This window comes from Ochotona princeps, chromosome 11, assembly GCF_030435755.1.
Source record: "Ochotona princeps isolate mOchPri1 chromosome 11, mOchPri1.hap1, whole genome shotgun sequence".
Lineage (NCBI taxonomy): Eukaryota > Metazoa > Chordata > Mammalia > Lagomorpha > Ochotonidae > Ochotona > Ochotona princeps.
The window spans coordinates 73,246,023-73,260,098 of record NC_080842.1 but is presented as its reverse complement, the minus strand read 5'-3'; the positions used below and the strand labels follow the sequence as shown (position 1 = coordinate 73,260,098).

The following is a 14,076-nucleotide window of genomic DNA, read 5'->3' as shown; positions in this document are numbered from 1 at the left end:
AGAAGCTGGCCCTGGGGGCTAATTCTGTCAAGTCAAACCACAGAACCACCCAAAGAGTGCATCAACCGGGATTGAGAGAGACCCGGGAGGGAAAAAATGGGTTCCCTCCTCTTGAGTTACTACTCCCACGGGAGGGCATGAAAACTAGGATGGGGACTGGGATGGCTAGACAGAGAGGCACTCAACAACATCCGTGAGGGCTGGATGGTTGAGTTGGTTAGATGGAACTAAGCTTTAATACCCATTGACAAGTACAAGAGCCAAATGGGATGGGGGACAGACTGGTCTACTGCTACACATACTGGCAAGCCAGGGTAGGGGGCGGGCCTGGTGGGGGTTATTGTGGGTTGCCCCGACTAGGCTGCAGCTCCCACTGGTTGAAGGGCCGAGTATGTGCTGGGCAGAACCAGACTGGACTGCAACACCCATTGGTTCCAGTGCAACTCGGGACTGAAAACAGAACCAACCCAGCAATTGAAACCACCAGCTGATCGGGGTGATGGACTGTGCCAGGCTCTGTGCCAGGCTCTGTGCTTGCTAGAACATACAAGAATCTAGTCTGGGAATACCTCAAAGTTTCTTTGGAGATCTCCCCTATCGAACTGCTGGACTCAGAACGCTAACCAAAAAAAGACAGAAGACAGAACAGGTCAATCATTCATACCAGCTATATGTTGGCAGCGAAATATGGGACAAACGGAGACTTTACGATGGACCCTATCAATCAGTGGATGACCTCATCGAGCGAAACTGGCAGTGATTCATAACTGGAGAACTATTAAAACCACTTGAGCACATATCTCAGAGCATGCCCCACATCTGGGACTTGGGGTGGGCGGGAAACCGGGTAGGGCTTCTTCCTCAATATCCCCCTTTACCTCAGATACACGATGGAAACAATATGGACATAATAGTATTACCCACTTCCCTATACCCCCTGAACCTTTTTTTTTGTTAACCATAATTAACTATGTAAAGATTGTCAACAACTATACAATAAAATAAAATAAATTAAAAAAAAAAAAAAAAAAGCTAAGCCTTGGGCCTGGCGCTGTGGCCTAGGGGCTAAAGTCCTCACCTGGAACGCGCCAGGACCCCATATGAGCACCAGTTCATATTCCGGCGGCTCCACTTCCCATCCAGCTCCCTGCTTGTGGCCTGGGAAAACAGTCGAGGATGGCCCAAAGGCTTGGGACCCTGCACCCGCGTGGGAGCCCTGGAAGAGGCTCCTGGCATCAGATCGGCGCAGCCATTTGGAGAGTGAACCAGCAAAGAGAATCTTTGTCTCTCCTTGTCATTGTACATCTGCCTTTCAGTGGATCTGGGACATGGACAGACATTCTACCAGTGGCCGCAAGCATCCCAAGACATGCCCTAACTGCTGAGCTGCATGCCCACCCCAAGAGTCCAAGCTTTACTGCAAATGTATCCTGAGACATCTCAGCTAACAGATCTATGCCACTTGTCACAACAGCCAAGAAGCTGAGTCAACATTGGTGGGCTGGCAACACATAAATTCAAAAATGTGTTACATATACACAGCAGAACATTTTTCAGATACTTAAAAAAGTAAAATTAGGGGCTGGTGCAGTGGTACACTACCAGGCTAATCCTTCACCTGTTTGGTCAGCCTCTCATGTGGGATCCAGCTTGTATTCCATCTGCTCCACTTCCCATCCAGCTCCCTGCCTGTGGCCTGGGAAAGCAGTGGAGGAAGGCCCAAAGCCTTGGGTCCTTCGCACCCGCGTGGGAGCCCTGGAAGAAGTCCCTGACTCCTGGCTTCTGATCTGCTTGGCTCTGGCCATTCCAGCCATTTGGGAAATGAACCAGAGGATGGAAGATCTCTCTGCGACTCTTTCTCTTTCTGTAAAATACGCCTTTCCAAATAAAAATGTGTGAGTGTGCGCGCGTGCGCTTAAGCGTGTACACTTGTGTACCTATCACCTTGTCACCTGGTGGGATCCATGGTGGGCAGACGTGAGGAGGGCCCTGGTCCCCGTCACCTGGTGGGATCCATGGTGGGCAAGCGTGAGGAGGGCCCTGGTCCCCGACACCTGGTGGGATCCATGGTGGGCAGGCGTGAGGAGGGCCCTGGTCCCCGTCACCTGGTGGGATCCATGGTGCGCAGGCGTGAGGAGGGCCCTGGTCCCCGTCACCTGGTGGGATCCATGGTGGACAGATGCGAGGGCACAGAATCTATGAGAATACCACTATTTTTTCTAATTCTACAACATCTCAAAAGAAAACACCTTATCTTATAGCTTGAACGTGATTTGTCCCCAAACTCTTGCAAATATTAAACCTGAAAATCATAAATTAATTGCAATCACTTAATACAATCAAAGTGGGTATTTTATTCAGTGTGGGGGTGGAAAGTTTGTTAATGTGATTAGAAAGCGATTAGACTGGGCTGCTGGAATGCCCCCCATGATGGAATCCCGGAGGCTCTGTAAAGACCACATGCACGCACACAGTCCCTGGCCGCCTCGGGACTCTGCCAGCAAGGCAGACACACAGACACAAGCCTCTCTCCTTGATGAAGCTGACCCAGGGATTCCATCACAGTGATTAAAAAAAAAAAGCTGAATCACAACAGCATTTTCTCCATTATCTACTCAATAACCTTAAGAAAAACAAGCATTTTTCATACACTATTTGAGAAGTATGACTGAAGTTCACATGAGTTGATCACCACAAATTTGTTAGCAAACACTTCTACTGGAGACATTCCTTCATCATCAGTCTCCAAAGGAGGTATGTTTGCACTTCTGTCAAAATCACACAACTCTATTACTTTTTAAAGTACATAATAAATACATCAGAAATTATTTTTAATACTGTGTACCTAGAAAACAATCCTATCTTAGGGGAAATAGTGAGGATACTAATATCTCCTAAAATAAAATGATTAGCTAGATGCATGGTCCACAGCCAAAACTTTAACAGACTTTCAGAATAAAAAAACAAATACAAGCACATTGAAATGTTAACTACTATTGTATCAATCAAGAAATCATAACAGCTTTTGTGCCAGAATTTGGCAAGTCACAACTGAGCTACATCAAGCAAAAGCCAGGCTGGGCTTAAATCAGAGAGGGCGAGGGTTGGCTGGCCTTTGCTGCAGCATCAGCTGGCAGAGGCTGGCACTGGGGGCTAATTCTGTCAAGTTAAACTGCAGAACCACCTGGAGAGTGCATGATCCGGGAGTGGGAGTGGGCCCAGTAGGGAAATAGTGGGCACCTCCCTCTTGGGTTGCCACTCCCACTGCTGAGCATGAGAACCAGGGCTGGGGCAGGCATGGCTGGACGGAATGGCACTCACTGGCACGTGTGTGGGCTGGACAGTGGGGTTGGTTGGGTTGAACTAGGCTTCAATGCCTATTGGCATGTATGAGAGCTGAATGGGATATGGGACACACTGAACCAGTCTGGTGTACATGCTGGCAAGCACAGGAACCAGGGCAGGGGGCCGGCCTGGTGGGGGTTATTGTGGGTTGCTCCGACTAGGCTGCAGCTCCCACTGGTTTGCGTGAGGGCCAAAGGTGTGGTGGGCAGGATCAGGCTGGGCTGCAACACCCATTGGTTCATGTGGAAGACAGGGCACCAGCATGTGCATAAGCTTATTGGGACAACGGACTGTGCTTGACCCTCTACTGGCATGCACACACAAGAATCAGGTCTAGGATCACCTCAAAGTTTCTTTGGGGATCCCTCCAACAGAACCCAACCATGAAGAGAAGTGCAGGTTCCATGGTCTGACCATACAGTGCATGTGTCAAAGCTGAGCCTCCTCAGAAGCTGACAGAGCAGTGGACAGCATATCCAGGTGCACATGGAGGATATGGTGGGCCATCGAACCTGCAGAGGACACCTGGCACCACCACAGAGGACAGAACAAACTGATCATCTACCCCAGCCATGCACTAGCAGAGGAAATCTGGGGAAATGGAGACTCTAAGGTGGACGATGTCAGCCAGTGGATGCTGGAGAGATTGCATCGTGTTTGGAATGGTGAGACAGGCAGCAATTCAGAACTGTCACAATCACCTGAGCAGTGCCCTCGGAGGGTGCCCTACGTTGGGGACGCTGGGATGGGGTGGGAAGCTGGGAGGGGCTTCTCCCTTTACCTGCCCCCTTATCCCAGATACAGAAAACAAAAAAAATGTGGAAACAATGGTCTTACCCACTTTCCTGTAGCCCTTGACCATTTGTGTCCTAATCAATTATGTAAAGATTATCAAAATAAAATAATTAGAAAAAAAATTTGGCAAGTCTTTCCAACTACTTCATCTGAATCTAATCACTCAACTGTAGCACACATACTTCTAACCAACCCTAGGAAAACAAACAAATGATAAATATTGGCTCAGACTTGCAGATTTAACACAAAAATTGCTTTCCTAACGGAATATTCTGCCACACTGATAGCAGCAGGACCCAGACATTTCCGTGGAAGTGCTTAGTTCACCACACACAACAGCAAGTACTGCACTGTCTCACCACCTGAGGACCAAGTGTGAGGTTCACAGGCAGCATGCACGCTCTCTCCTCTCAGTAGTCCATGGGATCTTCCACAGAAATGCTTGCAACAAAGATGACTTGTACATTTTTAACACAGTAAGAGTGAAGGGAATGTAATTTTAGTGAGCAGCAGCTCCTTCAGCAAAGTGGGAATGAAGGGACGAGAGCTGGACCCCATTTATTTGTAAGCACAGAACTTCCCTGCATAACACCAGTTCTGTGAAATAACTTGGCCGTATGTCTACGACACTTTCAACTCTTAATCTTACGAATAACTACAATGCAAAGCAACAAACTTGTGAAAATACTCACTATTTGTCCTGTCTCCCCCTGTGTCACCATCAACTAAACCACCTGAACGCATGGCCGCCAGGATCTTCTGAGCAACGCTGGAGAGGGGGCGCTCACTGAGACCAAAGCCTACACACGGCTCACAGCTCTCCATGCTCACCAAACCCTAAATGCAAGATTAACACAAGATAGGTATGTCTCAACACTTCGAAATAAGAGACACAATTATTTGAAAAACTTTAGCACCAAGACTGTCATTTGCTATCATAAACAGGATAGGAAGGTCAGTTAGGGTTATCATTGTAAAGATAAAGAACTTATTTTCTAGTTAACCGATATCAAAGCAAGAAATGTATTTAAGTACTTCCTGAAGTTCAAAACATGACTGTTATTAACCCTCAAATATGCAAGTCTAGTAACACAGTATTTGGTCACACATGTAACATATCTGGCATTAACTGCAGCAGAACTTGCTGCTCAGCGCCAGGAAACCAGGTGACATTATCCTTCCCTATTGGAGAAAAGAAAAACTGATTCTCTATCCCAAGAGAAAACAAGTGAGCAAGGTGAGAATGATAGCAGAGCCTCAGACAAACCTTACTGTTGCAAAACTCACTGTACACCAAGGTTCACTGAATATAAATTTTAAAACACATTAACATAATAGCTGGCAAATTTTTAAAAAATTTTGCTTAAGGGTTACAAAAGTTAAAAGTACTCCTCTGTCACCTAGACATGCCCATCTCCTGATGTTTGTGACGATCTGAAATAGGCAGCTTCCAGGCTGACATCTCTTGTTCCAACGCAGGTGGGAACATTCTGGAAGGTGTTCTTTATAACCCTCACATCACACTGACCAGGGTCACATTTAAACTGGGGTGCTCAAGAGACGTTTCATATTACTTGTACCAGTTCTTAAAACTATTTTTGATTTATCCAAATACCACAGTCCTCACCCATATTAAATTCAATATTGAAGTATTTCCACTGAAAAACTGATTCAAAGTCATTTACAATGTGTAAGTTAGACTACAGTCAAAGCACTGCGGAGATCCGCCTTGCAGAAACAGTGAGGCCCCAGACGCCAGTTCCTAAAATGATCAACCAATAGAGCCCTGATGTTCTAGGGCAAGTAGCAACAGTCAAATGAGATTAAAGTCTTCAGGGCCCGGCGCCGTGGCCTAGCGGCTAAAGTCCTCGCCTTGAATGCCCCGGGATCCCATATGGGCGCCGGTTCTAATCCCGGCAGCTCCACTTCCCATCCAGCTCCCCGCTTGTGGCCTGGGAAAGCAGTTGAGGACGGCCCAAAGCCTTGGGACCCTGCACCCGCATGGGAGACCTGGAGGAGGTTCCAGGTTCCTGGCTTCAGATTGGTGCATACCGGCCGTTGCGGTCACTTGGGGAGTGAATCATCGGATGGAAGATCTTCCTCTCTGTCTCTCCTCCTCTATGTATATCCGCCTTTCCAATTAAAATAATAAATAAATCTTGGGAAAAAAAAGAGAGATTAAAGTCTTCAGCAAGGGACTATGGGGAAATAAGTGGAGTGGCAGAATCTAAACGTAGATACGAAAGCTGGGCTATTCCATACACACAAGTCCCCACAGTGGACGCCTGGAAGCCAGACAGTACTGACCCGTACGTATCCGAAGTGACTGAGGCAGGCAGCGTGCAGAGTGCACACATTACACAAATGGTGATCTGATTCCTGGGGGTGAAGCGATCACTTCGGCGTTTCATTACGACACTCACCCAGTACACAACGGAAAAAACTCTTTTCTATCTGGAATTTTCTGATATTATCAGACTCCAGCTGACACTACGGTAACTGCAGTCACAGACGCTCAAGCTCAGACAAGTGAGGCTGGGGAAGCTACAGATTCAGAATGCTGCCTCACAACTCTGGGAACTTTTAAAATATCTAACAGATACTTTCCATCTCAAATAAAAGAGTTATTACTATATTTAAAAATGTATGCACTGCACAATGTTTTTTCCTTGTGAATAAAGTACTATCAGGACTAAATGCAAGCACATGTTCACGTCACAGGAGGCATCAGTACTTTGTACAAGAAAAAACACAGAATGATGTAATAAAACATCCATTCACTGTGCATTTTAAAATGTATTTATTACATGTCTTCCCCAGCACACAGGACATTGAGGCAGTGTGTGCGGCAGACGCAGCTCCCGGATCTCAGCCCTGCAGAGCAGCCTGAGCCTTGCACTGATTCTCTAAATTCTCCACGATCTCTTTCAGATAATCTTCATCTTTCCAAAAATGCACATACAACTCTCTTTCCATTCGATGTAACTTATTGGATGACAGCATTTTTCTCTTTGTCTTCACATCAGCAAGAACGTCAGTAAGGAGATGATTTAGCTGACTGAGTTGAGATCCAACATGGTGAAACTGCTCTACCAACTCCTAAAACAAGAAAACAAAAATGTTTGTAATTCAAGAACTTCATTCCTAACCCACTACAAATTGGATATGGAATTGAATCAAGGCTCTTAAGTGACTTAATACATTCTCACAATTTTAGAACTAAATAAAGCTCAATTAAAAATCTGTAAGGGCCCAGCATGATGGCTCAGTGGATAAATTCTCGCATACGTGCAGCTGTCATCCCATGTGGGCGCTGGTTCATGTCCCAGCGGCCCCGCTTCCCATCCAGCTCCCTGCCTGTGGCCTGGGAAGGCAGAAGAGGACGGCCCAAAGCACAGAAAACAGGCAAAGAAAATAAACCAGCAATTCTCACAAACAAGTGAAAGCAGGATCAACCTCTCCACAATCAGGGAAATACAAATTACAACCCTAGGAGAACACGATTCTGCATCCTCATGACTGGCAGAATTTGGTAAGTCAAGTAGTGATGAACAACAAATCGAGAACATCTTTTTCCTAAAGATTCGCTCATTTATTTAAGAGGCAGCATGACAGAGAGAATAAGGAAGAGTCACAGAGCAGAGCGCTCCCTCAGGCACCGGTCCAGCCCCCTACCGGCCTCAACGGACAACGCTGGGCACACTAAAACCAGGTGCCTGCAACTCCACCTGGACGCACAGCCCAGGTCATCCTCCACTGCCCCGTACTCCAGGCAGAAGCTGAGCAGCCAGGACGTGAACTGGCACTCCTACTCTGGGACTGAATGCTGTACCACAGTGCCAGTCCTCCAAGGGGCATCTCTTAGAGCCTGACGGTGCACAATGCAAACCATGTGGAAAACAACATGGCGCATGTGTGCAACTGATCATGTGCATATCCTACAATTCAACCTGTCACTTCTAGGAGGGAAGGAGAGAGGAACAGAAACGGAGAGGGAAAGTGAGGAAGGGAGAAGGGGAAGAGAGAGGAGAGAGAGGAGAAAAAGTGAAAGGAAGAGAGAGGGAAAAAGAATGAAAGGGAGAGAAGGAGGGGAGGGAGAGAGGAAGGGAGGAGGAAGGAGGAGACAGGGAAAGGGGGAAGGGGGAAGTCAAGGAGAAGGTGAAGGTGTGTGTGAACACAGAGGCTCTCTCAAATGTGCGACTAAGATTGGAATCACACAAGCCAGGCAGCGTGAGCACAGAACAGATCCTTAAACTTCACGGGATGCGATACTAGCTGGAAGAGAGAACTCGGAAGACACGTGACTGCACAAGCATCAAAACGGATGCGTCTAAAAACACATCAAGAAACAGGCAAGTCACTGAAGAACACATACGGTAAATCAGACACATGAAGATCAACTAACTCCTCACCGGGAGGAAAACAGCGGCCAGCACCGTGGCATGCTGCGGAAAGCGCCGCCGGTAACACAGCAGCTGAAGTCGCAGCGGCTCCACTTCCCATCCAGCTCCGCACTAACAGCAGACGGCCTAAGTCCTCGGTCCCTGCCACTTACACGGGAACACTGGAAGAAGCTCCCGGCTTGGCCCTGGCCGTTCCTGCGACCAGCACACGAAGGCCTCTCTGTGCAGCATTTCACAAGCAACAGAAGAGGAAGGCGGGCTCTGCTCGAAGGCACGTGTGACCCTAAGCACACCCAGGACTGAGAAGACAGAGCAGCAGTGCCCTACTGGTTAAGATGAGAGAATGATAACTAGGTAGTGTAATTTCATGGTCTTGAAATCTCAGTTTAAACATTACATTCACCATTTAAGTGTCTGAAAAACTTTACACATGGTTAAGTTCTGTACAGAGTGATCAAAACTGCCTGGGAATATATTTATATGTGAACAGAATGTGCAAAGCAGCTGCTCACGAACACCTTCACCCACCTGATCACTGAGCAGCAGCCGATTCCCTCCTCGATACAGAGCCTCACACAGCATGTCCACGTCACGGTTCAGCGTGGACAAGAGGGATGAATGTTCCTGAGCTGTCACTGCCAACTCCTCACGCAGCGACGACACCTCCTGTTTCAGTCTCTCAGCCATTTCCTCCAGGTTCCCACGCGTTATAAACAATTCTATTCTCCTGTTCTCGCTCTCTAGAAGTTGATAAAGCCTAAAATGTGAAAATAAATATTATAAGGAAAAATTTTCAGGTCAGTAGTTTTCAAAATTAAAACCCACCATCGGGGCATTTATAGAACAGCAAAGTGACAACTTGAAAATATTCATTTGCTAAAATGAAGCCACTGAAACCATTCCTGCTCTAGTAACCTATACCGCTCCAGAATACTAACATTACACCTGGTCCCCACTGCCTCCCCTCTTCCAAGATCTAGACATTTCTTAGCTGTCTCAGCCTTCCAAGAAAGCACAGGAGACAAGAATGAGGTAGCAGAAACAGCAAGGAACCTGAAGCACAGGATCTAGACCCGAGTTCCCAGTTATGGCTACGGCAAATCAAAAGTCTCTGAGGTTGGGCCCGGCAGCGTGGCCTAGTGGCTAAAGTCCTCGCCTGGAACGCCCCGGGATCCCATATGGGCGCCGGTTCTAATTCCGACAGTTCCACTTCCCATCCAGCTCCCTGCCTGTGGCCTGGGAAAGCAGGAGAGGACGGCCCAATGCTGCGTGGGAGACCTGGAGGAGGTTCCAGGTTCCCGGCTTCGGATCGGCGCAGCACTGGCCGTTGCAGCTCACTTGGGGAGTGAAACATCGGACGGAAGATCTTCCTCTCTGTCTCTCCTCTCTGTATATCTGACTTTGTAATAAAATAAATAAATCTTAAAAAAAAAAAAAAAAGATAAAAGGAAGTTTCTTATAAAGGCCCTCTGTTTGTAGATTGGCTGAATTGCCTTGATCCTTAAAAAAAAAGTCTCTGAGGTTTCATCTGCATGTTAATACCATGTTAATATCACTTCATTTTATAGGAGCTGGAGAACTAATTATGAGAAAATTGAAAGTGTAAACAGGAAATATACAAAAATAAGGATATGGAGCCAAAGTAGCAGAAGGCTAATCCTCCACCTCCAAGCACTGGCTTCCCATGTGGGTGCCAGTTTGTATGCCAGCCGCCATGCTGCCCATCCAGCTCCCTGCCTGTGGCCTGGGAAAGCAGTGGAGGACGGCCCAAAGCCTTGGGACCCTGCACCCACGTGGGAGACCCGGAACAAGCTCCTAGCTCCTGGCTTCGGATCAGCTCAGCTCTGTTGTGTCCACCTGGGGAGTGAACCAGCAGATGGGAGATCTGTTTCTCCTTCTCTAGGTAATGTGCCTTTCTAACAAAAATAAATAAATCTTTTAAAAATAATGCTAGGTAAATCTACAAAAAGAGGCATAACAAGTCAAAACTAAAGTCCAAAATATCCTTCAGTGGGACGACTTGTGGCACAGAGGGTAAAGCTGCCACCTGTGATGCCGGCATCCCATGCAGGTGCCAGTTCAACTCCCAGCTGCTCTCCTGGTGATCCAGTGAGGCAGAGGACAGCGCTCAAGTGCTTGGGCACCTGCACCTACACGGGACACCAGGAGGAAGGCTCTGGCTTGGGCAACTGTACCTACACGGGACACCAGGAGGAAGGCTCTGGCTTGGGCAACTGTACCTACACGGGACCTCAGGAGGAAGGCTCTGGCTTGGGCCCCTGCGCCTACACGGGACCTCAGGAGGAAGGCTCTGGCTTGGGCCCCTGCGCCTACACGGGACCTCAGGAGCAAGGCTCTGGCTTGAGCCCCTGCGCCTACACGGGACGCCAGGAGGAAGGCTCTGGCTTGGGCCCCTGCACCTACACGGGACCTCAGGAGCAAGGCTCTGGCTTCAGCACTACCACTGAAACCATAAGGGAGTGAACCAACATACGGAAGATCTCTAACTCTACCTTTCCAATAAACAATTCTTCAAAATAATTTCTTAAATATCCAGTTTTTGTTCAAAGTCCCTGGTATTTTATAAAAAGCAAAGATTAAATTATTAAGAAGGGAAAGCATACACACCTATGAGAAGAACAATCCCTGGTATCAATGGTGTTTCTTGGGTTCCCCTGCTGAGAGACTGCGGGGTCTGTGAACAGCTCCAGTCGCTGGCACAGCACCAAGTTACTCTGCCTCAGTTCTTGAACCAGACTTTCGAGCTGACGAGACATGTCCCAATGCTTTCTCAATTCAATTTCATACAATAACTGCACAAGCTCAAATGATGCCTTCTGTTTTATCAGCTGATTTAAAACTAACTCTTGTCTTGCTGTGTAATAATCTTGTTTAGCAATTTGCAAATCAAAGTCTCCCTTTACAACGGGCATATTCAACAACTGGGCATTTTCTTTGATCACAGCAGGCAAACTTTTATCTTTTATATGAATGATTTGTTCTTCAAGTTTCAGAATCTCATCTTTTAAGCTAGAAATTGTAGCACGCAAGTTTTCTTTGCCAACAGCCTACACAAAGAAAAGCAACTACATTTTAAAATCTAGGTTAAACTTCAAATAGTTATAAAATTACTTCCTCTTTCCATCTTAGGTGATCAGACGATATATCCAATTAGTAACTTATTATATGTTAGCATAAGACAAAACTAAAAAGGACAAATACTAAGTGAAAAGTCAAGTCAGTATGAGTAACTACGTTTTAGGAGCTGGTACGATGGCCCAACAGGCTCAACCCTCCACCTGACACAGGACGCAGGTTCCAGGCCTGGCTGCTCCACTTGCTGGTCAGCTCCAGGAAAGCAGCTGAGGACTGCCAAGTACTGGGGCCCTTGCTGCCCACCAAGAGACCTGGGAGGAAGCTCCTGCCTGCTGGCTTCCACCTGGCTCGTCTGCAGTTAGCCACTGACTGGTCTCAAGCACTGTCTCTGTCTGTCTGCTAACTCTTCCAAATACACAAAACTCTTTAAAAATCCTTACATTTTAATCTCATCACCACCATTTACATACAGTTATGACTACCAAAACGGACATCTTGTTATGCTTGTTCCATTTAAATCCATTATTAGCACAGAGGACAAACATACCATTTAAGATGTTCTTACAAGTTCAAACCATCTCAACAGACATTAACCTACTCAGCCGATTTTAACTAGCACTTCCACAAAATTACAAGTCTTTGTATCCTACTTAGTTACAGTAGCTTGGTGCTGAGGTGCAGAAAAGCTACATATTATTCGGTATCTTGTTACATGAGCAAGAAAGCAGGCACACGCGAGAATGCAGGTTAACATCCCACAGGTTCTGCGCTGCTCTCGGGCGGCTCACTGAGCCCTCAGCACCAGGCTCTGCTCAAATGCAGCCAGCAGCCAGCTGTTTCACTCCCGGGTCACGGGAAGGACATTTCAGGCTGTCTGCATCTGAACAAACACAAGTTAAAATCAGCACGCCAACTAAAGCCTGTTCAATTGAAGACAGCCGACGGTGCGGGTCCGCTGACTGCGGCGCTGCACCGGCCTAAGGATCCACACACCGCCAAGCTCCACAAATGAACACCGTCCTTCCTGCAGGCCCCTCCTTCGCCCTGCCGAGCACCCTGCAGCGGGCCCACCTTCGCCCTCCACCCACCTTTCCGCTCGGGCGACCAAGCTGCTCCTCCGCCCAGCTGACACTCGACTCCAGCCTCGAACGCCCTGCCCTCAGGTGGACCAGCTGATGCTGGGCACAGATGTATGCCAGCTGCAGCCTCGCCAGCTGCAGCCGCCTGCCCTGCAGGCCTTCCGGGTCGCCGCACTCGGCGGGGCCCCCCATATCCAACAGCTGGAAATTCTCTTCATTGGAGCTTTGGACGACCTCATGGACGCCGTCGAAGAACTGTTCCCTGGTGTAGAGCGTCAGCGCCGCCGTGCTCTGCTCCTCTCGGCTCAGATACTGTTCCAGGGGAAGCCGAGACAAGAGATGCGACTGTCCCAAGAACCGCAGCAGCCCGGCCGCCCGGCCCGCACAGGCCTGCAGCTGGCCGCGGAGCGCGCTGTGCGCGGCGTGCAGCTGCCCCCGGCTCTGCCGCAGCCCGCGGGCGGCCGCCTCCTCCAGGGCGCCCAGCCGCAGGCCCCCGGCCGCCCCGGCCAGCGCCCGCCGCCGCCGCAGCAGCTGCCCGAGCCCCCGCAGGCGCGCCAGCTCGTCCCGCAGCTCCCCGCGCTGCCCGCGCTCGGGCGGCCCGGGCGGCCGGGTGGCCAGCGCCTCGGCCAGGGCCGCCCCGTCGAGCAGCGGCTGGCCCGAGCGCCGCAGGCCGCCCCAGGCCGCCAGCTCGTCGGCGCGCAGCACGTTCTGCTCGCCCACCGCCCCGCAGAACCACCGCAGGAACGCCGCGGCCTCGGCGGCCTCGAAGAGCCAGTCGAAGTCCTCTCCGTGCAGAGCGTCAGCTTTGGGGTACCCAATTGTTTTTAGCGTTGCCACAAATTCATTTCCACAACTCATGGTTTGGGCGCTCCACTTGTCGGTGGCTGACACCAGCGTGCGGGCTCAACTTTTGGAAAACACGAATAAAATCACGTTTACACCAAGTCCAGCAAGAAGGAAAAAAACCCTGTTAGAATGGCTGACTCCCGGGGGCGGGGAGAGAACGGGCCTTGGCGTCCGACGGCAGGTGCGGGGCGGGCGCGGGGCGGGCGCGGGGCGGGCGCGGGGCGGGCGCGGGGCGGGCGCGGGGCGGGCGCGGGGCGGGCGCGGGGCAGGCGCGGCGAGGGTCCCCGGGCACAGCTGCACGAGCCCCGGTCCGGGCCAAGGGCACGAAGCCAGGCCCTCGGCGGCCTTTCCCCTCCCCTCCCCCTCCCCTCTCCCCAGCCCTGCCGGCGGCCCTCTCCCCAGCCCTGCCGGCGGCCCTCACCCCTCTCCCCAGCCCGGCCCTCACCCCTCTCCCCGCTCCTCAGCCCGGCCCTCACCCCTCTCCCTCTCCCCAGCCCTGCCGGCGGCCCTCA

At 49.8% G+C, this 14,076-nt stretch overlaps 1 protein-coding gene across 1 annotated transcript; it reads right to left on the bottom strand.

Annotated features, from left to right (window-relative positions):
- Positions 1–6,923: 6,923 nt before the first annotated feature.
- On the bottom strand, positions 6,924–13,576 carry HAUS3 (HAUS augmin like complex subunit 3). The gene is made up of 4 exons (XM_058670443.1): positions 12,728–13,576; positions 11,172–11,611; positions 9,072–9,300; positions 6,924–7,239 (listed from the first exon to the last, which is right to left on the bottom strand). Exons 1-4 carry the CDS (start codon positions 13,574–13,576, stop codon positions 7,009–7,011), a joined length of 1,749 nt encoding a protein of 582 aa, XP_058526426.1. The 3' UTR covers positions 6,924–7,008.
- Between the last annotated feature and the right edge of the window lie 500 nt (positions 13,577–14,076).